Source organism: Thalia democratica, chromosome 6 (genome assembly GCF_965202585.1).
Source record: "Thalia democratica chromosome 6, ktThaDemo2.hap1.1, whole genome shotgun sequence".
NCBI classification, from domain to species: Eukaryota; Metazoa; Chordata; class Thaliacea; order Salpida; family Salpidae; genus Thalia; species Thalia democratica.
Genome location: NC_139170.1, coordinates 16,554,180 through 16,578,333, shown reverse-complemented (window position 1 = coordinate 16,578,333; position 24,154 = coordinate 16,554,180). Strand labels below are relative to the sequence as shown.

The following is a 24,154-nucleotide window of genomic DNA, read 5'->3' as shown; positions in this document are numbered from 1 at the left end:
TTAGTTTACATTGTAACAATACTGTTAAAAGTTTTTTCTAAATATTTAATTTTCATTAATAAATGTTGCTATTACGATGTAAAAGTTATTTCTTAAATACAGTTTCATGTATACAGTTTTTTGGTTTCCTAGATTTTCTTGGATCACCCTGGATAGTTGCAATAATACAAGAAAATACTAGATTTTTCCAGATAAAATTTGAAGTTTAATTAAAAGTACTGAAATTTAGTGCTAGAAAAAATAGTTTGTTTATACATAGTGCTGTTTATTATGAATTTTTATAATTTTGAAGCGATTAAATATAAAAGTAGCCTCTAAAAACATGAGTTTAAATTCAGCTTCCTCACTTAGTTTAGCAGTGTTTATGTCAAATGCTTTTCATTGTTTCATTATTGATACTTACTTTAAAGTATATAAATGTTATTGAAGTTTATTTAAAAAGTTTATGTTTATAAGAGTTAACTTAAAATCTATAATGATGAAACTACAATTGTATTAAGTAATAAACTGGTATCACCAGTGAAATATGAATGTAAACAGTAGTAGTTGAAATCAGTGGTTCTCTTACTCTAAAAAACTTGTGCACAGTAGATAATTAAAGAAAAGTCCTGTGCATACTAAATTCTTAAGTAGATATATTTCTTATGCATATATTGTTTTTAAATAGTAACTTTATTAAGTAGTATAACATTTGAAATTCTATTAACAAAAACAATGATATTAAGTTGAAAAAAAAATTACTATGGCCTTCTAGTTCTAGCAGATACAACTTATTTAAATAAAAAAATCTTGTTTTTGTAGAATTTAAAAATATACTTAGTTTTCAAAAAGAAATGAAGTAATCGTTATATAATTAGTTTAAAAACATAAAAATGTAGTTTAAAAATATACTATTCTTAATTTTGGTACTTTAGCATAGGTTTTGCATTTCCCTAAAAAAATCTGAAATTTTACAATATCTTTTTTAAATCTTTTTTTAGTAATATGGGGCCTAGAAGTATACATAGTTTATTTTAAGTACAAGTAAACTAGCTTAAAAGCTAATTATAGTTATACTTTACAATACCTATTACTTTGTTACAATCAATTGAAGGTAAATTTAATTTATTCTTTAATATAATGTTGATAAAATTAAGTCATTATTTTTGAAAATCATTTTACTATTTTAACTTCTGAAGATTAATTACGTTTAGTTTTTATATTGATTATTTTGATATAGTGATCTCATAGCTTTTTAACATTTGTCAAAATTTTAATAAATAAGTTAGTTTTTTTTCTCAAATTTTTAGTTATACTTTTAATCTAAATAATGTTTGTGATTAAGTTACTATAGTAAAAGTAGCCATTTAATTAATTAATAATATTTTCGATTAAGACAAACTTATTTTAAACTACATAAAATCATGATAATTTACAATAAAAACTAATTAAGAATTTGAAAATGAAATGAGTTATAAGTAAATTTCTTTTTAATTCCAAATGGTGTCTTTATGTAATTAATTATATATATTTATATATGACATGTACATTTAAATGGATAAAACCATTTGCAAATTGTTAAAAACTGATCTTTGTTTCTATTATAAGATTATATCAATAAGTTCAGCTGACTTCAAAATATTTGATTGAAAACAATAATCATGTTAAAATAAATTATGATTATAAAATACTTAAAAATTTAACATAAAAGTTTTCAATTTATAAAAAGGACATGTTGATATTTTCAGTCTTTTTTTATTGTACATACTGATTGTATAAAATATCTTAATATAAATTTAAAACACACTAAAAAAGTTTATTATATTTACAAATTTTGCTGCATTTGCTAAGATTTCTGATTAAAAGTTTTCAGTTTAGCATATGTGTTATGTTTAGACTAACTAATTTTTAGAACCTCATATGTATATTCTTTGCTGAAATAGTTGTTTTAAAATAATCTTAATACAAAATATGTTAACATCAACTAAATAATTAGTATAACCTATATTCTTAGATTTTAAAATGTCTTCAGATAGTAACTTAACGTCTCAAGGCTCCAAAAACAAGCCACCCCAAGAAGTTGACTCTTTGACCTGCCTGGAAGGTCTGGACAGAGCGTCCCCAGACTTGTGGCCAGTTGAGGAGGCTGGTGACATATCGGACCTCATACCAGGTCTGAAAAGTTCAAGAAGTTCTCCAAACTACTCGGAATTTCAGAAAGAAATGGAGGATGACTTCAATATGCTGCATGAGTTCAGCAGCCTGACAACTGTAAGCTTGATGGAAAAAGTGAAGTGCTTGCAAAACTTAGCGTTTCAACTAGGCCTGGACGAGTGCAGGGAAATGACTAGGGGAAAGTTTTTGCAGATTCTTCCTACAAAGCCAAAAAAATGAACTAGTTGTGTTAGAAAATAACTTTTTATGGAGTTGAAGTCATATATTTTGCCATACTCAAATAGACTTGTCTTAATATTTTTAATGAAAGCACATAGAGTATTACAAATTTTTCACTTGCCTATTCAAGTTCTTTTGCTAAAAAATTTTTTTAAATTCTTTTTTTTATTAGTAAAAATAATAATTTTCTTAGCAGAACTCTATTAACTTTTTGTATCTCCAGTTTTGTAAACAATAAGTTAAATTTGATGTTTTAATGTGGCTGCAGATGTCAAAATGTTAAAGGTAAATAAAAGTTTATAGATAGTTAAGCTAAAATGTTGAAGTTTTTTTTTGTTATATCTAAACTTACTTTTTTTAGTTGAAAAAATGTTGATGACCTCTCGGATTCAGTTAGCTATAAACATTAACTTTTTCAAATCTATTAACTTAAATGATTTAAAAGTAATTATACAAATAATGTATCGCAATTTCAATTTGTTTTTTATATAATACTAATGGTTTGCTAATTATTAATAGCATTGTTTTTTTTATAAATCAATCAAAATGGTATTTTTCTGTATAAATGTTTACCATAAATAATTTCTTTGTAACAATAATTTACAATCTATGTAAATGGTTTATTCTTATTTTCAGTTAGGGCAATTTTGATTGATGATTTTTTTTAATGTTTATTTTGATATTCAAAACTACTAAATTTTAAATCTTTTTGTTTAATCTAACACAACATAACTAGATCTTACAGAAAATCTTATATTGTATATTTAAGTTTAAAATTCTAGTCGTCCAGTAATTGATTGGTAATAAAATATCTATTGTTAAAGATTTGTTGATAAAATGCTTATATTGCTTTATTTATATTTTTAATTATTTCAGATATTTAATTATTCTAGTATGAAGGTTGGGTTAATAAACCTGATTTTTGTAACTAATTAAATAAGCTACCGATTAAAAGGTACTTTATAACTATAAAAGATAAACCACTGACTTAAAAAGCGCTAGAAAATATTTTTAATAATTATTTGTTATAAGAATCCGTGTTAAAATAGATTTATGCAAATTGTATATTTTATTCATGACCGGTTTCGGTGGCAAGAGATTGCGACCTTTTCAAGCATAATAATTAAAGTGAAAAATATTGTTTTTGTAAGTATTACTTTCCCAATTATCCTGTTAATAGTTGTTTAAATGTATTTATTTGTATTTACTTAAAACATCTGAAAAACTTTGACTTCATTTTATCTTAATTGTAAAACACTAAAAGTAAGCTCTTGCTTTTAAAACAGTTTTGTAATAAAATAACATGATCATATAACTTTCTATATTTTTTAACTTGAACTAAGTTTTTTTTTCAAACAAATAGATTGTATGATGGTTAAAAATAAAATTAAAGTAATAAACCCCCTAATTAATTAAAGATCTATCATGTTGTGTATTTTTGTTTTATACTTAAGCTTATACAGTTTTTTTTGGTATAATTGTTTGAAAATTTTTTAGTATATTAAAAACTTAATTTAAGAACTAAGGTTTTTTAAGTAACTCAAAATAGTCTTTTTGCTTCAAAGAGAATTACTTATTAACTACAAATATTTTTACTAGCTACTAAATGTATTTTATTGCTTAAATACTAACACTTATTCTGTATATACTATACAAAGTTTTATCTCTTACTAAGAATTTTCAACTTTAGCTTAATGTTTTTGCATTTAGCATCTTATTCTCAAAAAAATCTGTATTCAGCACTCAACCTGTTTTTTATTCTATCAATACAAATGTAGTTGTGCAATTTTATCAGTGTGTGTGCAATTGTACACAATTAGTTTTAAACTTATATAGCTTTTAATAAAAGAAAAAGTAATCATTAAATTTAAATCAAGCGTAAACATTTAATAACAAAACAGAACTTAGTAAAAACACAAGCAGGGTTGCCACTTGGTCAGGAAAAGTCAGGAAAAACTAAAAAAAAAGACAAAAGTCAGAAAAAATGAGGGGTTTTGAAAAAAAGTCAGGAAATTTGATAAGATTTTTAAAAAAGTCCGATTTTGTCAGTTTAAAATTTACAAAATTCCTTGTTTTCTAAAGCCTTCTAATGGTAAAAATTAATTAAAAGTCCTTTAAAGTCAGAAAAAAAATCCAAAATTTTCCTATAAATTTATAAAGAATTTTAATTTTATTTCCAATGCTTTCATCTGGTATAAATTAGTAAAATTTCCTTTATAAAACTGAAAAAATTTTCTAATAACATATTGAACAAGTACCCTACTTGAACAAGCAGATTTTGTAAGCTTTTTAGTATTGATGATCTGTAGCAAGGACACTTCCATAGTGAACTGTGATATATACACAAAAGTTTATCTAGCATAATTTTATAATCTAAGTTTTCAAACCATATCTTCATTAGATGAAGAGGTTAAAGTGCTAATAAAAAAACTAAGAAAATAAATTTTAGTACATACATTTAAAAAACAGTATTTGATTAAGTTTATTATTGTTTTAATGTTTTAACTGTAAAAGTTTGTTATTGTTTTAAGGTTTGAGTTGTTAAAGTTCCTTATTAATTTAAGGTTTAAATTGTAAAAGTTCCTTATATGTCGTGTGTTTATCTAGATACATTTATGCTAGGAAATGCTAAAAAATTGTGTCTTTTTTCAGACAAGCTGTGTTTATAAGGTAATAATACAAGTCTTTTGCTGATAGAGCTGTTTATTACAAACATCAATCATACACCGATGGTTTAAGTGATGTACTGGAAGTTTGTTGATAGAATTCAACAAAAAACTTGTTTTTGACCTGTATTAAAATTAGATTGAAAGTTTTATATAGTTTAAAGTGGTAGATTATGTATTTTAGAATAAGTTTAATTTAAGAGTTTGATTTAGAAAAGTCAGGAAAATGTTGGGAAAAATCATGAAATTTTTCTCAGCTTGATCAGTGGCAACCATGCACAAGTTATAATAAAGTAGTTGAACTAAATAAAGAAAAAGTATGCTCAAAAAATTTTTGGTAACGTAACTTGGGTTTATGACTTTAAAATAAACTAGTTTCTATTTTAATTAGGGTTGCCACACACTCAGCCTAGATTATATTTTTTAGGAATATTTCGGCAATCTCAAGTTAGTTTTTTGTTGTGGTAGTTTGAAAATATCTGGCCGACTTCGGCTTGTTTAAATTTTTTTGCAAAACTCAGGGTAAATTTTTTGAGTTTAAAATCATTCATTTTTCATAAGAAAATATTTTTATTTAGGTGTTGAGAGTTTTTTCTTTAGTTTTAAAAGTATTCAAGCTTTATTAATAGTAATAATTGCTAGAGTATATCTTGTACTTTTTTTTTCATATACTTAGGCTGTTTTTTGGGTTTACTATCATTTCTAACTCGCTATCATTTCTAACCCGGTCACTTCTAACTTGATCACTTCTAACCCGATCACTTCTAAATCGATCACTTCTAACTCGATCACTTCTAATTCGATCACTTCTAACCCGATTATTTCTAACCCGATCACTTTTAACCCGATCATTTCTAATAAAATCATTTCTAACCCAATCATTTCTAACCCGATCATTTTTAATTCGATCACTTCTAACCCGATCGTTTCTAGTCCGATTAAACCCGACAACTCGATCTGTATAAATATGTTTATTTATTATAGTTTAAAAAAAGGCTCGGTTTTAAAAACAAACTAATCTTAACAAATTTGATTTTTTATTGAAATATAGTTTATTTTGTTTAAAATAAAACTTAATGTTCAGACAGCTTTAGTTAAAATTAATTTTTGATAATTATTGCTATTAAAAGTTTGTTGTCCTACGCTAGACACAGGCATCAACATCTGGGCAACTTAAACTGAATTACACATAACAAAAAGAAGAAAATTTAAACACTTTAAATTCAAAAGTTACAGTTTTATTTAATTTTTATAGAATAACAGTAAAAAAAATCTACAATTTAGTATAATACTAATTAACTTATTTATGATTTAAAGTAGGTTTTTTAAATTTGGTTTTAAATTCATAATAAGCAACTTTAACGTCAACTCTTTCAACTATCAGTGAGTTTCAACAGAACCAAACCCAGCTGCACAATTTTTCATTATAGAATTAACTTCTAAATTATTTTCAACAAAAAAAAAATTAGTAAATTATTTCAATGATTTTAGTGCAACAATCAGCAAAATAGTCTGAATCACGCACTTTTAAATTAAAATAAAGTTTAAGATTACTTTTACTTAATTCATTTAGAACATACCAGAATATACGAATTCAAACAAACTACAAAAATTCATGAATAAATTTTCTTCTTGTTTAAACATCAACCGGATATACATATCCTGACTTTTAGAGTTAGGTTCTGCATATTTATGCAACCGTTTTAATTTCATTGTTTTTTATCAATTTTTTTTGTAGCTTTGCCAAAACAGAATCGATACAATTAAAATAAACATTATTTGAATTAAGGTACAGACAGTTGTAAAAAAAATCAAAAATTTAAGTGCATTGACTAACCACTAAATTTAAAACCTAAAGTCCAAAGCACATTAAGAATACAGGTCAAATAAATATCTATTGATTACATTGAAAAATGGTTTATTATTAACAGAAGAACGGCGCTGCTAAAATAATCAAACTATAGAGAGAACAAAATTCTACATATTAAATCAATGGTTTATAAGCTTAAAATTTGGTAAATTACTAATAGTTTCTTAACTTAATCAAGTAAACTTATTATATATATACAAAGATATTTATTTTTTTGCAAAGACTAGTTTAGTGATAGGGTTAGAAATGATCGGGTTAGAGGTGATCGGGTTAGAAATGATCGGGTTAGAAACGATCGAGTTAGAAGTGATCGGATTAGAAATTATCGGGTTAGAAGTGATCGGGTTAGAAATGATAGCGTGTTAGAAATGATCGGCTCCCGTTTTTTTGCCTAAAAATGCGCAACCCAGTCTTATAAGTTATAAAAATTATTTATTAAATAACTGTGAAATAAATAATCACAGTAGCATTTGCATAAGTTCAATTTTTACCAAATTTTCGCCTTGGATGATCTCTAATTGTTGAATAAAAGTTTTACTATTCGAAGATTTTTATTGATACTTAAAATGATCACAAAAACATTTTAAAATATGTTTTGTGGTTTTCTTTTTAATTGCCTTGTGGTTTGATATATACAGCATTAACCTCACAACTATTGTACTATTTTCCTGTTGGGCAAAAAGCAAAATTAAATTAAATAATTATCTTGGTTTACCTGCAAAGTAAACTTTTTCAGACAGTTTATGTATGCCTCTTTCAACTAAAATTGGTTTAACACTAACATATGGTAAAACCAATGATATTTTACAATTATATGACTCTTATATTGTACTTTAATCTTTTTGATCAAGTTATTAATATTCTTTCAAAAAAAGAGCCTGAATATTCGGTTATTAGTAGTAACTCCTCTATCACATTAAGTTCAATCGTATTAACTTCCGTTAAATATTTTTCTACATTTGTTTAAAAAAATACTTTGATTAGTCCTTTTTCTACTGCAATAAAATTGGAAGTTTAAATTTTGTTGAGGTTTAAAAGAAATGTTAGACATTATTTTCTAAATCTAAACTTTAGTCTAATTAAAAGTTTTAGTACAGTATATAAGGTTTTATAAATTCAGGTTTTGTGTTTTGGTTATAATTAAACTTATTTTAGTAAAATCTTATTGTTTAAAAATACTATGGTGTTTAGTTAGTTAATAAGTATTTAACTTTGAAATGGTACATAATTTATTTTTCCATTAACTTTCTATAAAAGTTCTAATAACTAAAAAGTATTTTTACGCCTACAATGAACAAGATAAACAATGTTTTCTTTTGTCTATTTATGTTGTTACACATCTTTTTATTCATACATACTTTTCGATTTAAACAAAATAGTAACTTTTGAACTTTTTTCTCAAACGTTGATCCATTAGTTCTTCTGAAAATTTGATAATCATTAAAAACTGAATAATACATGTATATATATATATATACTTAATAACTACGTCATATTGTTATTTTGTATAACTTATGTATCATTGTTTAGCAAAACGCTATTCATTTCAAACCGTACCAGCTGAAGATTGAAAACAATTATATTGTTTTTATGATTCGTATGTTCTGGTTTTTTTTTAATCGAATTTTCTTAATAAATTATTTAAAAGCCCTTCAAGTGGGCTCTGTGGGAAGTGATTAAGTTTAAATAATCACCTTATTTTCTATAGATATTTATAAGTATTTTTATGGATATAAACTGTTATTTTTTAAGCAAGTACTATTTTTCTAAAATGTGCTAAATAATAATAAAAAAAAAAAGGATATAAATAACCTTTAAAATTAAAAGCTATTTAGTTTTAGTTTATAATATTAATTATTAATTAGGTGTTGGTTTTTTAAACCAACTACTATTATTTAAAATGAAACACTAAGTTATATACTTTATCTTATCCACAGTTTTCATTATATAATTCAAATATATCTTTTAAGTTGCTAAAAGTTTAACTTTTGAGTTTACAGTCTCTATTGATCATAGAATTATGTTGTCTAAGATTTTATATTGCTGCAGAAATTTTTATAGTTTATAACAATCGGCGACCACTTTGTTGTTTTAAATAAGATAAATTATAATCTTACAAAAAATAAGAACAAAGTTCATGAACAAAATTTTAACATAGTATTTATCAAGTTAACTTTTTTCTTGTTATCATTAAACACATAACATTTACAGCATAATTTTAGTTTTTACTCAAAAATAAGACGTTAAAAGATATCCTAGTGGAGTATGTCTCGATAACCAAAAGGTTTTTCGTACACCAGGTCCTTGGATCAATTTTTTCGAGCGCATTTTTTGTCGTTCAATGAACAATATATTTTAAGTAAATAAAAAGTCACAGGTCATAAATTTTGTGTGACGAGCCAAATCTGGCCCGCAAGCTGTAGCTTGCTGCTACATGCCCAAAAATGTTTTCTATTACTTCATAGTTTTGGTTAATTTTTTCGTAATGAAGTAAACAAAAAAAAGTTTCTAGTTATTGATTCCTGCTTATATGTTTCATTTTCTTATATAAACATCTTATGTAGTTGTAATATTTAAGTTCTAAACCTTTATGAGAATATGTTTTAGCTTTAGTTAATTCAGGGTTTCCTAAGTTCATCTTTTTAGTCGCCTACTTGGCGAAAAAAAATCCTTTAATTAGATATCACACCGCTACTAGTAATTTACCCATTTATTTTTAGCCACCTTTCTTTTAGATCCCCTTGATTACCTTTTATAGTCCCAAGAGTAGATATTGCTCATTTTAGGAAACCCTATCATAAGAACTTTTTTTAATATGTTTTACTGAGTCTTGTTGTAAAATGACAATGTTTCCCCTAATATTTGCAGAGTCAGCAAAATAAAAACTTTTTTTGGTTATTAATTTTGGTTTTATTACTATTAAATTTTTAACATGTTTAGTCAAGGTGGGTAACGCAAAAGGGTATAAAATTAAAAAAAATAGTAAAAGTCTCAACAAATATTAAGGGAAACACCGTCATATCACAATCGGACCCTGTTTTACTTGAGCAAAAGGGACCTTTTTATGTTTAAATCTTACCTCAGGATCAAACAACAAATAGCAAACTAAAAAAAAACTATAATTGCCAAAAGTTTCAAAGCTGCCTCCCCCCTTAGACCCCCTTAAGATTAGTTGCCTCCAACTTACTACATTTGTACAAAAGAATGATATCTCCTTCTTTGGGAAACCCCGGTCTAATGAAAGAAAACTGCGGTCAACAATGTACTTTTTATAAAAACAAACGTACTTAAAAAAAGTTTTTAAAGCAAAAACTTACAAATAAGCTCTTAATTTAATAGTTAGTAAATACTACTTCAATATATTTGCTTTTTTTTTTGTAAAAATTTCGATTTAAGATAGTTTTTTTTTTTGTTGATTACTACAGTAAAATAAATAACTTCGACCCGAAAAAGACTTTTTCTATGAACTGCGGCGCGTGAGCAGTATCATGCTATTAAAATTCTACTGACATCTAATCTAATGTATTGATAAATATTCAAAAAGCTTAGATAGAAAAACTGCATTTAATATATAAATCATTTTCTACTACATACAGTATTTAAAACACATTTGGAATAATTTCCTTTTTTTTTCAAAAAAAAAATCAAGCGTTCTTATTATTTATAGAAAATTAAAAAATACTAGAAAAAATAAATTGTATTGCTTATAAAAGAAAATTATTTTGTATAAATTAAGCTTTTTTTTTAAGTTATCGGTGAACTGATAAACTTTGAAACATTTTCCACTTTTCAGATGTTTCATAGCTTAGTTTGACATCAACTTTCTTTGGTACTTCCTTTTCCTAAAACGTTAAGTTGTGAAAGATTTTTAAATTAAAATCAAATAAAACTATACTATAAAATATGAAAAAAAAATTAATTGAAAAATATTGGATTTTTTTAATTCTAAGTTATTTGTTCTTTTATTAAATAAAAATATATAGAAACTTTAAAGTTAAGTCGAGCTAGTAGAACTGCAGGGGCATGTCTTAAAAAGAAGTTACGATTAACTTCGATAACTTCACATCCACAACTTTTCATTATAGTGTCATTACTATCCTGATTGTTTAAATAATCAACTCCCTGTTGAAAAAAAAATAATTCGGTTTATTTCCTGCCTTCGGCATAATACAAAATGACTGTAACATGTAAAGATATGAAAACATAAAGGACTTCATGAAATAATCTTTTAATTACGTTAATTATTCTAAATAAGATAAAGATTTTTAAACAAAATGCTTAATGTTTAACTTAAACTGATCAACTACAAACAAGTAACCGTAAAAAAATATTAAACAAATGAAGTATAATTTACTAAATAATGATGTTAGCAAACAAAGATTACTCTGACATAGACATCCCCAGTTTCTAATTGTCCTATTTTCATCACGACAGAGGGAATATTTTTTGCAGCCATAATTTTTTCATCCTCTGTTTTTGATGGTTGGAATTCAGTGACGTCAATGATGTTCTGCTCACCATCCACTGTGTCGTACAATGTGGCACTGCGTTCCTTCCAAAACTTCCTCTTATCAGATGCCGCCACTTCTCTCGCTAGTTCTTCGTCACTTATTCTCGCCTGGTTTTATTAACGTGACTTATTATTCTTCTATTTAGGAAATTTTGTATTTAATTGTATATTTATAAGTTTGTTATGTGTAACAAACGACATACTACATTTGGTTTGAGTACAAAAACGCAGGTTTAATGCTGGTCTTGCAAAACTTTCTTTTTTTGGTTAAATAAACAAAAACAAATTTAAAATATAGGAAAATATCGAAAACAAACGTTTTTTAAATGTGTGAAAAAATTTATTTCTTCTGCTTTTTCAGTTATCTGATCCTCGCCTGTAGCTTTGTCAGTTTCAGTGTTTACTGATTTTCTGAAAAGTTATTAACAGTATAAAGTATGAAAACTTTGTTACAGCAATTGCTTGTTTATTAAAAACTTGAAGTAATCTAAATTATAAAAATAGTCTTACTAACAAATTTAACTAATAACTATTCATTATTCTTATGAGCAATTGAGCTTTTCGTACTTTTTTAGTTAGTTTTGTGTTTTAAATACACAGTTATAAACAATTCACATACAAGTTTAATAAGTTTTCTTTTCTAACTGCGTGTATTTTCAAAGCTTTTAGTTTCATTTGTAAAGGCTGATTAACAATAAAAGTGCTTTCGGTTAACTTTCTGTAATTAATTTGTTGTGTTTTGAAATCTTCTTTCCTCGAAAAGTTTTTGATTTTAAAGTTTGAATCTTTGTCACATTGGTGCTTTTTTAACAATGAAATAATTCCCTGGTGTAATGAATTTTATATATAAGGTATATATAAGTACTTGTTGCAAACTAAAGCTAACCGTTTTTACTATATAAATATTTTCAAACTTTTGACTTCTACCGTTGATTACTTCATCTTTTCTACAAAATATTTTGAAAAGTAATTTTACAACTGATTGTAAAAAATTATTTATTTACTTTACAATTAGGTTTTAAAACTAACGCGTAGTACTTATTTTGAAAATGGTGAACGTTTTTTTTTAATTTGTCAAATGGGAATATGCTAAGTGTTCGATTTTGCTTAAAATATTCAACCACAGATTGCGACGATGCTTTTCTTATTTTCATGTAGTCCTTTAAATGTGAAATTACTTAATTGTATAATAAATTTTACATCAAAAACAAAAATTAAAAGAAAAAGTAGTCAACTTTCAGTCCGTCATAAAGTTACTTTTTAACTAGATAATTTATTTTAAAAAAATTAGTCTTAAATACTTGACGGCTTATTGATAGAACTTCAACTTCTCTAAGGCAGACAAGACTTGTTTCTCTTTTAGAAGCTTGCATTATTTCGTTTATCTGAAAATAAACACTTCACTGATATAACTTTTGTTAGTTTTTGTTAAATTTTAAAGTTTTTTTTGAGTTATAAAAAACATATTAAGCAAAAAGTGTTGCAGCTGTAAACGTATGCAACAATTTATATACTTCATTAAGTCAAATTGATATTTTTAACAAACACAAAAATCTTTTAGAACAATTTAATTTAACTAGTTTCAACTTTAACATAACATATTTAAAAGAAATTTTAAAAAAATGGAAATAAAGTTGAATTACAGCTGATCTCTTTAATAATTTTTTTATTTTGTGTTTTCGAGACACTTTTGAGTTTTATTTGATTACACTTTCTATTTGAAAAGCGTCAATTAAAAGTTTTACAAAGTAAAACACACGTACATTTGAACAATACCCTTTTTTTATTACTTTTGAGCTGTTAGCTACAACTTTGTCATTACCAACATCTAGCTCATCTACAATTGCAATAACACCACTAATAACGTAATATAGAAAACTTGCTTTCCTCCCCTTAAGGGCTAAAACCCTGTTTTCTTCGTACCTGTAAAGTTATAATTTAAAATTTTCATTCAAGTTAAGTATACTGTAAAACTATTTACAACTTATAAAAAGTACTGATTAAAAATATTTCTTGGAATAAAAATAAAAATTTTTTTTCGAACATTTAAAATAGTAAGTTTTTATTTGTGCTGCATTTATAATGATAAAGTTTTACTGCACTTTATAGTTATTTCATACTGTATTTTTAAGCACCTAGAATAGTGTACATATCTGGCCAAGGTTATTTCTTCTTCTCGCTTTGTGTATTCACCTAACAAGCATACCTTTGCTCCACAAGCTCGTAGATAATTAACTGTCTTCACTATATCGCACCTGTTTCTAAAATCTGGTCTAGTTGTTAGGATAACACGCATCTTAGGATTCACCTATTAAAAGAATTATCAGAGTGTATTAAGCGCTTTAACTATGAAATAAAACTGTATCTAACAGCAAAGACATTGTTGAACTTTGGTTTAGAGTCTTCAAAGAAACTACGTTTTTTAACATAGCGTTGTGGTAGTCCTACATTGCTAACAGGTAACTCGTAGAACATGTAAGTATAAATAAGTTTATTTCAAAATAAGATTTAATACAAATTTGTAAAATTAAATTAATTTCAAAAGTAGGTTTATCCTTTTTCATTACTAGTTTTGAGTAATGTGTCTTGAAAGTATCAATAGTTATAATGTATTAAAACTTTTGTTTAATTAGTCTAAACACAATCCCTTTTAAACTATAATAAATAATATACTAAACAAACCTTAGTATACTAAAAGATGATTATATATTATTGCTTTTAACAATTATTAATTTTAACAAAGCCAACTTTCTTTTTTGCCGAAAAAATTTTTGGAACACTATAACTTTTTTTACTGCGTTTCTAAACTTGTTAGTAACCTGTTAAAGTATTATTATTAGTTAAATCCTCATATTCTTAGCAAATTTATTTACAATTTTAAGTAGACATCTTAGAATATATAAATACAAGCTTGCAAAACTTGATACGTTTTACTATGATGTGACATGCTTAAATAACACATCATTTTATTATAGTTATTTTTTTAATTGTCGTTTATTGTAGTAGTATTAATATTTATAAATACAATTTATATTTCTAAAGAATATTTTCTATACAATTTAAAAAAAAATTTAAGTAAAGTTTTCATATGAACCTTCAAGTGAAAAAATTTAGTTCTGTAAAAATTGTTGTCAAAGTAAACGATAAAGAAAAAGCAATATTTTTATTCTTAAAAAACTATAAATCATCGTAGACTTTTTTATTTACATTTTAAAAAGCTTGGTAAAAAACCGAATGATATATTATATTTAAACTCTGTTTTTTTTTTAGATGCATAAAAGTTTTATTGTTGTAGGAAGTTATTTATACTATACATACTATATATCACAAAAAATTATTTATTTTCAATAAAAAAGTTTTGTAGTTCACAATGTAGTAATAAATAAAGGCGAACATAACTATGTGTTTTAAACAAAATTATAAAAAACGTTACTTAATAAACATAATAAAAAAAACATTACAGTATTACATTTGTATAAGTTTTTATTAATTAACTTCTTCATATAAAAATAATGGCCAAACGTTTAAGTAGGCAAAACATTTACCCCAAATTCATTCAATTAAAATTATTGAATACAAAAATGATCAAATAAAGGTAATGACTGCAAATTTTGACACGTAAAAACAAAAACCTTGGACACGATATTTTTTAGTTTAACTTTCAATCAATAAACCCAATGTACCTTACCAAAAATTACTTTTAATTTTTTTTTTTTTTTTTATAATCCACGTAACTTCGTAAATTTAAAATTAAGAAATTTATATAAATAAATCATGTTACACTCAAGTTAAAAAAGCAGACAAACCTAAAATTGAACAAGTAAAATCAATAAACCCGGAAAAAAAAACAAGTAAAAAAAGATTCTGGGTCATTAATTTTTTTTGGTCAATAAACTTTTTATTCAAACATTTGTTTTCAAAGTTGTACTAATTTAATATGTCTTATTTGTAGTGTTGTATCTTACAAGTATCGCTAAAATTTCTACTTAATCTCCTGATACTTACTAATATTGAAAACATGAATACTAAAAAACTTTACTTCATTTAGTTTTTGGTACGTAAACCTTAGTAATTAAGCACTTATATTAGTTGTAAAAGTAGATATTGAGAAACGCCAAAAACAATTTTTTTATTGTATTCTAATTTTCACATCAAAGTTTAAATATATTACGTTACTGGAAAAATTGCCTATCAAATGAAGCATTTAGAACGAATGACTAAACAAATAAATTGACATTAGAAAACAAATCATCACGATTAATTTTCAAGAATGATAACAAAGGTAAATACTCTAAGATTACTTCGTGACATTTTTATATTTCACTTTCGTTTGTCATTTTGTGTATTTTGTTATCAAAAATTAAAGATTTTTTTATTCTGGTATTAAATTAATCATTAATGTTTTTACTCTTTTTATTAGAAAAAAAAAACTATTATTGTAAAACAAAAAATAAAAAAACGTTGATTATACTTTTTATTTATAATACTTTCATGTGTTTGTTTCATACAACTGAAAATATTAAAACTATTAAAATTTTAAACTTCAATTCTCTAAACTACCATACTACAGTAAAACTTCCATACAAACTACCATTTTAAAAGTAAAACAAGATGTACTCTCTGTGTCAAACCTTGCTTTTGTTAGATTGTGATGTGCTGCTTCGCTTGCTTGATCTCGTTCTTTTTATAATAGCGGAACCTACCAACTCTTTTTTCATGCTTGAACAGTATTTAGTTTAATATGTTTACTAGGATGGTAACTAAACTATTAAACGTTTATGAATCGTATTATAAATGTGTAAAGCTAAAACTAAATTTAAGTACTAAACAATACTAATTTATACCATTAGATCAGGGATCGGCAAACTGCTACCCGCGGGCCGCATTCATAATTTTATTACATTTAATTTTATGCAAATTTGTTTTTAAAAAATAAAACTTAGATTTTAGTGTAATTTTTTTTAATTATTTATCGCTTTATTTGTTTTATTTTTAAAAAATGGTGAAATCTAGGTCTTTTTAAGCTTATCAAAACTGTTCTGTTTTCGTCCGGCCGACCCCTGCATTAGACAAACTTAAATTTAGAACTTAACAACAAAAATTATATTTAAAGTGCGTTTTACAAATTTTCTAAAGCATAATAAATAAGTTTAGAAAAGACGTTGGAAGTTTTTTGTATTTTTCTTAGACATGATCGAAAGGATACTAAGAATCAGATATAAAAGTTTTAATATGCACTAAAATCTTAAATAATTACACAGTTGTCTATTTTAATCAAAATATTTTTTTCTACTTTATTGCATAAAACAGACTTGAAACTGATATGTACTTCATAACAAATAAGTCTTAATAGCTTCGTAGGTTTTATACAAGCTGAAATTCCAAGCGTTTGGTAAAAATAATAAATAGTTTTCAACTCTATTCTTAATCACTTTAGTTTTTCTGCTAAAATTTGTTGTCATAGTTAATCAACTTTTGACAAACGTACAAACACAACAAAATATTTATTGAAACTTTTAAACCAAAGGTCGGCAAACTGACGCCCGTAAATAAAAAATCTACACTCTTCGATGTGTTCTTAGCTAAAAGCATACCATTTTAAAACAATAAAAGAAGTACATTTCGTGAAAACTTACAATAAGCCGCTTAATTTAATAGTTACCAGCGCTTTGTTATTCCACGTGTTATCAAGAATTTTGTTTAAATTATTACTATTACTATATTGATAACTAAAATTAATTTAAGTAATTGTTTCGCGAATTTTTTTCTTCTAAATAGTGCGTCCTGCGAGCAACTTTTTTAAAGAAAAAATACCAGTTTTTTATAAAGGACTTCAGAATCCTATTTTAAATATTTTTTTCAATAACTTATAAAAGAACTTAAAAAGGCTTTTTAAAGTTTTGCCAAAAAATATTTTTCTTATTAATCTCTTATAATCAAAAAAAAATTTAGATAACAAAAGCTATATTTAAATCTATCATTAATTATACTTTAGTCTTCGCTTTTCAAATGACAATAAACTTTTAGAACTTAGGCAACACAAAATTTTAAAACCAGCTTAAGAAAAAAGCTAAAAACTAACTTTGTTTTTTAATAAAGAGAAATCAGTATACTTTGTTTTAAATTGTCTTAACTGTAAATCATTTAAAAAAGGCCTTCATTAAATGTTGATTATATATTTATAAGCTGTAGTTACTACTAAAACAAAATTAAATAAAAACGTATTACGTATTAATTCTAAACTTTATCTTTATTTTAAACTTTTACAACGTTTATAAAAGTTTTTTACTTGTTCATTGACTTCTCTCGTTGTATTAATACGTAAACTCTCGTAAAAACTAAAAATCTCAAAACTAAAAAAATCTGTTTTATTTAAATTAATTATTTGGGCAAAACTTTACCGGGACTTTTACCTTTTTTTTAAGATACCTACTTCAAAAATTAAATAAGTTATATAAGAGATTATATAATAAAAGGGTATAAAAAAACCTTAATAATAGAACAATAAAAGTATTTACTGATGATTGTTTTAATTTATTTTTTATTAACTTGGTTTTATCATAACGAGCTTTAAATACAAATTACTGAGATGTTAATAAATTCGGTACTTACTATCATGCAGGTTAAATAAAATTATTTTTAAACAAGCAAAATATTATTGTATAACTATAAGTATAAAGTTCATAAAAAATATAAAGATGATATAAAAAAACACCTGTAAAAAGTAAGATTGTTACTTTTGTAAGATCTTTTTAGGAGTTTTCTACAAAAAAAAAACTAGTAGAATTTGATGTATTTTTTTCATCATGAAAAAGCTGTTTATGTTTTTAAATACTATCTTGATGCTTTAATGTAAACAATTGTATGATTATATTGATAAGTGTATATAAATTGTTAGTATATTGTTTTTACAGTTTATTGCTACTTTTAATAAAGCTTAATTTTAAAAATTCTAATCTTAGAAATTTGTTTAAATTCTTTTATTTTTGCAAAGTAAAATATGCCTAAACAAATAGTCAAAAGTTAAAATAGGATAAAATGTTTTTATTTTTGTCCTTGTTAATTAAAACTTTTAAAATACTTAAAAAGCAGAAACTTTAAACAATATTTATCTGAAACTGATCTTAAGCTTTTTTTAAATTTTTAAATTGATTTTCAAAGGTTTTTTTATCTAAATGAAAATAATTTTAAGAAAATGTTTTTTGTTTAGGAACTCTTTTAATTTTATTTTTTATTATTTATAAAGATTTTTTTTACTCGATGTTTAATATTTTACAGACAAACATATATACCTTTTTTTTACAGTTTTTATAACAGGTAACACTGATAAATAACTACATTATTAAGTTCTTTATTTAAATATCTATTAATATAATTCAGCTTATTGTAGTGAAAACTAAAGTAGTAATTTATAAGCAATGTTTGAAAAAATCGGAAGTAAACAGACACTTGTTTTTCTTTTAAACAAACAATATATATTTTTTGTATAAGAAAGTTACTAAAAACAACGTTTTGATCAAAAGCTTTAAAAACATAAACTTTTTGTTAATTTTGACTGAATTTCTTACCTCGCAATAATTCAAAGTTAACAATAACTTTTAATATTTTTTTATAAGTTATTTTTTTTACTATACTTCATAAAAGCAAATAGGTTTCAGTTTAAAACAATCATAACAAAGTTTAAAACAATCATTGCAAATAGTACGTGGAAATACAAACAAACTAATACTGAACTGTGTGTTGAGTTTGATTTAAAAAAACTGCAAACTAATAGACTTCCAAAAATGAAGTTTTCAATGTTAAACTTCAATTTAGTTTTATATGTTATAGTAAAGCTTATTTTATATTCAAAAGGTAATACTATATCTAATTTTGTACGTATTATGTTTTAAATATTTTTTTTTTTAACTTTTATTCAGAAAACATATATTAATTCTCAATAAAAAACTAAACACCTTGGTGTTTTGTCATAAACAAACATGAACAAAATATTTTATATTCAAAAACAGTTTAATCAAATAGCATTAGTTAACTTTCATTAGTAATTTTTTTTCTAATTTTTGTTTTGAAGTCTACATTTTTAGGTAGTTTAGGTAAAAATATTGACTTTATGTTAAGTATGTTCAAGATAAGATTTAAAAAGTTTTATTTTATGTTTTTTATCTAATGGATAGTTCTATACTTTTTTTTTCTCTTAAACACACACTTACTAGGTGTTACTTAGTAGGTTTAATCAAAAAAGTATTATTAAGAAAATTAAGAGTATAGTTTTTTAAATTAAAATCTAAATGTTTTATAAACGATTTTTATAAACTTGTAAAGTAAAATATCTGTGTACTTAAAACAGAAAAAAAAAAAAAAAATTTTCACTAATGCTTAGAATTATTTTTAAAACTTAAAATACTTAATTGTTTATTTTTACTACTTTCATTAAGTTTTATAACATACTACAAATAAGTAGAAAACTATGTATTTTACTACAACAAAAAATATATTTACTCTACACAACTGTAAATAGTAAGTTTATTCAAGAAAAAAAACGAAATGCAGCCATACACTTAGCTTATAAAGACAAGTAAAATCTTAAGTGTTTTTATATTCAAAAAAACATATCTTTTTAGTAAGTATTAAAGAACATTCTAGTTAAAAATTAATAAAAACACTTTACAGCATCACACATAGAAGAGGTATCCACTTTTATCATTGGAGGAAGCGCACCCAGTGCCGGATCTGATCCTTGGATAGTTCATCTTAACTTCTATCAATCAGGACAGTTGTTTTGTGGCGGAGTTATAATTGGTGAAAACTGGATTTTATCTGCAGCACATTGCTATCAACCGTTAGTTTTTTGTATATTATCTAGCTACTACGCTTTCTTTAACTTTTTTTGAAAAAACAATTTAATTAAAGACTTTCAGTTGCATTTTTAAAGTTAAAGCGCTAGTTTTTTTTTGTTAATTACTCAGTTGTAAATATACTTAAAAAATCAACCGTAAACTTCTTGCTCAACTAAATTCGACTTTTTTTGTCTTTTTTTATTTCAAAGCAAATTTTTCTTTTATAATATTTTTAAAAACAAAAGCTATATTAATAGCAGTTTTATTACTTATCAATTCAAACACATAAACAGAAAACTTGTGTTAAATGAATTTTTTAAACAAAATAACTAGTTTCATGTTTCAACAATTTTTACAGTGCAAAGTTTTATACATAAATACTCTTTGCTGTAAGTTTTGTTTGGAAAGCCAGTAATAAAATTATACAAATGATTAAAAAATATTTTTCTAAATACATTAATACGTCTACGATAAAATAAAACTTATACAACGCATTTGAATAAAAAAAAAATTGTGTTTTTATTCTCTCATGACTAGTTGTAATCATAAACCAATTTATTTCATTGTTCGTTTATGGCAAGTTAATTTTAGGCGTGAAACATTTTACGTAGTCGTTGGAGATTACAATCAAAATGTTAAGGAGAAGTTTGAGACAAATTTACAAGTAGAAAGAATTTTGGTGCATCCTCTTTATAACGTGGAAAACCATCAATTCGATGTTATGATGATAAAATTGAAGGTTGATTTTTAAATGCTAACAGCTTTTGCTAAGTATAAAAGAATAGAGTGATCAACTATTATACTTTAACTTAAAATTAAATCTTTATAGTATTTATTATCGTAAATTAAATTACTTTCTTATATATTAATTGAATTTATACAAATACAACTTTAATTACTTTTAAGTTTTTATATGTTTAAAAACACTGATTGAGAGTCAAAACGTTGTTACAATATAGTTTTTTCACTTTTTAGTAAAATTATCCCCTTTTAAGTGTATTAACGTTTTGTTTTTTAAAAATAAAAACTAATAATTTTTTATTCCATAGAATAAGTTTTTTATTCCAAAGTAAATATAGTAATCAAAATTTGAAGTAATTTTGTATAACTATTTTTTAGAAAAAGATTGAGTGGAGTTCATCAGTTCAACCAATCAAAATTTCTGAAACCAGTTTAGTAGAAGGACAAGTTTGTAGAATTTGCGGATGGGGAAACACCAAAATAACAACTGACTGTAAGTTATGTTATATATGTACTACTGCACGAGGGACATTTTTGCACGGGTTAAAATTTTTATTTACCTTTATTTTTTTATTAATTTTTTTTTTTTATATTCTACTATGACTGTTAACCCTAACCCTTACCTTCGGTCGGTAGCTCTTTTTTTATTTTCAATTAACTTATTTTTCGTATTAATTGTTCTTTTTTTTTTTCAATAATATATTTTAATAGTAATTTTTTTTTACTATCACTGTTACCTTTAACCCTTACCCTCGGATGGTAACTTTTTTTTTCGTTTTTTTAACTTTTATTTATCTATTAGTTTTTATTTTTTATTTATATTATTATTTTTTTTTCTGTTTTTTTTTTTTACTCTCGTGAAAAAATGACCCTCCGTCAAAATTGTAACTCGTGCAAAATTAATCCTTGCTACAAAATTGTCTTCGTGCAACTTTGTCTTTGTGCAATTTAGTCCCCTCGTACAATTTTGTCTTCGTGCAATTTTGACCCATTCCCGTTTTTTACATTGCTTAAAACATTTTGCCTAACTAATATTTTTTGAACTTATTTGTGTTTAATTCATAATTTATTTAAAACTATTGTACACATTTTTAGCGTATAACAAAGATAAAATGTAATCATCATGGAATTATACACATTTTGTTTTGTAACTTTCTAAAGTTATACCAGTAGTGAAACGACTTTCAAAATTACAAAACCAACTACAAACAACTTAGTATTTAGAAATAACTAACAAAAAAAAGTATAGTTTTGGTAATCCAAAATAACTTAAAACAAAGCATCAATAATAGTATGAAACTTACTAAACTTTTGAGTTTTGATTTCTTTATAAAGTTCAACGAACTCATTATTATTATTATTATTATTATTATTATTATTATTATTATTATTATTATTATTATTATTATTATTATTATTATTATTATTATTATTATTATTATTATTATTATTATTATTATTATTATTATTATTATTATTATTATTATTATTATTATTATTATTGTTTTTATTGTTTTTATTGTTTTTATTACTATTATTATTTACATAAATATTATTATTATGATCATTTTTATTATTATTATAATTGTTATTATGCTAGTAGTTTTTTTTGTTTGCTTATATCATAGTTTTAAACTATTAATAATTATTTTTACAATTACAGTACCAAGGTACCCGAAGCGCCTCCGATGTGTTCAAGTTTCTCAGGTATCGACCCAGACCTGTAACATTTTGTACAGTGGTCAAATACAAAAAGACATGTTCTGCCTTGGTCAGGGAAATGTAGGCGGTGCAGATGCCTGTGATGTAATAATATTGTTTTAAATTGTAACTAAACAAAAGTTTTAGAAGTTTTCTGTAAAAAAAATTTTCATGACAAAAATATTCTATTGTTTTCCACAAATTATTTACAAATAATTTTTTTCAATTATATAAACTTTACTTTTATTTTGTAATTTGTTAATACAGGGTGATTCTGGAAGCCCTGCAGTCTGTGAAGGAAAGCTCTATGGTCTAGTATCTTGGGGTTATGGATGTGGAAATCCAAACTTTCCTGGAGTCTATGTGAAATTACAAGCATGTCAAAAGTGGATTGATTCTGTAATTGAGTTTTATCGTTAAAACTTTTTTTTTGCTTAAATGCACTTATATGTTATATATTCATTTTTTGTTTGGCAGTGATAAAATATGTTGATGTTAGACTGTTCGTTTTTTAATTTCTTGTAAGTTTACTGTCGTTTGAGACTTCAATTATTAACACAAAATATTGAAATTTTACTTTTCTTAATATTTATCTAAAAAATAACGTCTTTTTTGTTTACCTTGGTTCATTTAAACTTTTCAATGTCATATTTTAAACAAAATAGTATACAAAATGAACTGATGTTCAGAACATTTAAGTAATATAAAGGTATAGTTTATTACTAAACATATAATTAATACAATTAAATTGCTTTAAAAACGCCGAAAAAATACTTTTTTTTTTACTCATAAACATACTATTTTATTTTTAAAATTCAGTAGCTTACTTGTAAACAAATAGTTCTAGAGTTATACTTTATGAATTTATAGTTTAACAAGTTAATTTTTGACTTTTAACAAAAAGATTAAACATAGGTCAATATATGAATTAAAAAATAAGGTACAAGTGATACTCTTTTGGTAGATTATATAAAGAAAAAAACACATTTATAATATTTTTATAAACAAAAAAAAACCTATGTTCAAACAATTATATAAAAACTTCAGCGAAAGACTAACAGAGCCTAAGCCTGGACTTACGTACACCGTGAGATAAGCTCAAGTTAGCTTAAAGGTTTGATTATATCACTTTTAAGTTGGATGATAAAAGCTTTATGTTAACTAGAGATATGTTCAAACAACACTTAACTTTTGACATTATCAAAAGTCTATGTTATACGTTAAAATACTATTCAATAAAACTTTATATTTAGGATATTCTTTGGCAATAAACTTTACTTTTTTTAAAGATGTGTTTTTGAGTTTAGTACATTAACAATGTGTTTAAAAAAAGACTTGTGGTAACTTTTAAGGATTTTAATTGTATAAAGATCAAAAACATTGTAAAAGTATTTATAAACTGTTGTATTCTAAAGTTTATATTTTTATTACAAAAAATAAATTGTTATGGCTGCAT

The 24,154-nt window shown here is 24.3% G+C and overlaps 1 protein-coding gene and 1 pseudogene across 1 annotated transcript; both read left to right on the top strand.

Annotated features, from left to right (window-relative positions):
• The first annotated feature begins 2,001 nt into the window (after window positions 1-2,001).
• LOC145838861 (protein lin-52 homolog pseudogene) lies at window positions 2,002-2,835 on the top strand (annotated as a pseudogene).
• Window positions 2,836-18,837: 16,002 nt separating this feature from the next.
• On the top strand, window positions 18,838-23,118 carry LOC145838860 (trypsin-2-like). The gene is made up of 6 exons (XM_082946482.1): window positions 18,838-18,856; window positions 20,090-20,258; window positions 20,848-20,995; window positions 21,376-21,490; window positions 22,661-22,803; window positions 22,966-23,118. Exons 1-6 carry the CDS (start codon window positions 18,838-18,840, stop codon window positions 23,116-23,118), a joined length of 747 nt encoding a protein of 248 aa, XP_082802608.1.
• The last annotated feature ends 1,036 nt before the right edge of the window (window positions 23,119-24,154 follow it).

Bases quoted from the DNA above. Each gene is read 5' to 3' on its own strand.
- LOC145838860 (XM_082946482.1), top strand. The intron at 21,491-22,660 runs GTAAGTTATGTT...TTACAATTACAG, and splicing joins CACCAAAATAACAACTGACT to TACCAAGGTACCCGAAGCGC. The intron at 22,804-22,965 runs GTAATAATATTG...TTGTTAATACAG, and splicing joins GCGGTGCAGATGCCTGTGAT to GGTGATTCTGGAAGCCCTGC.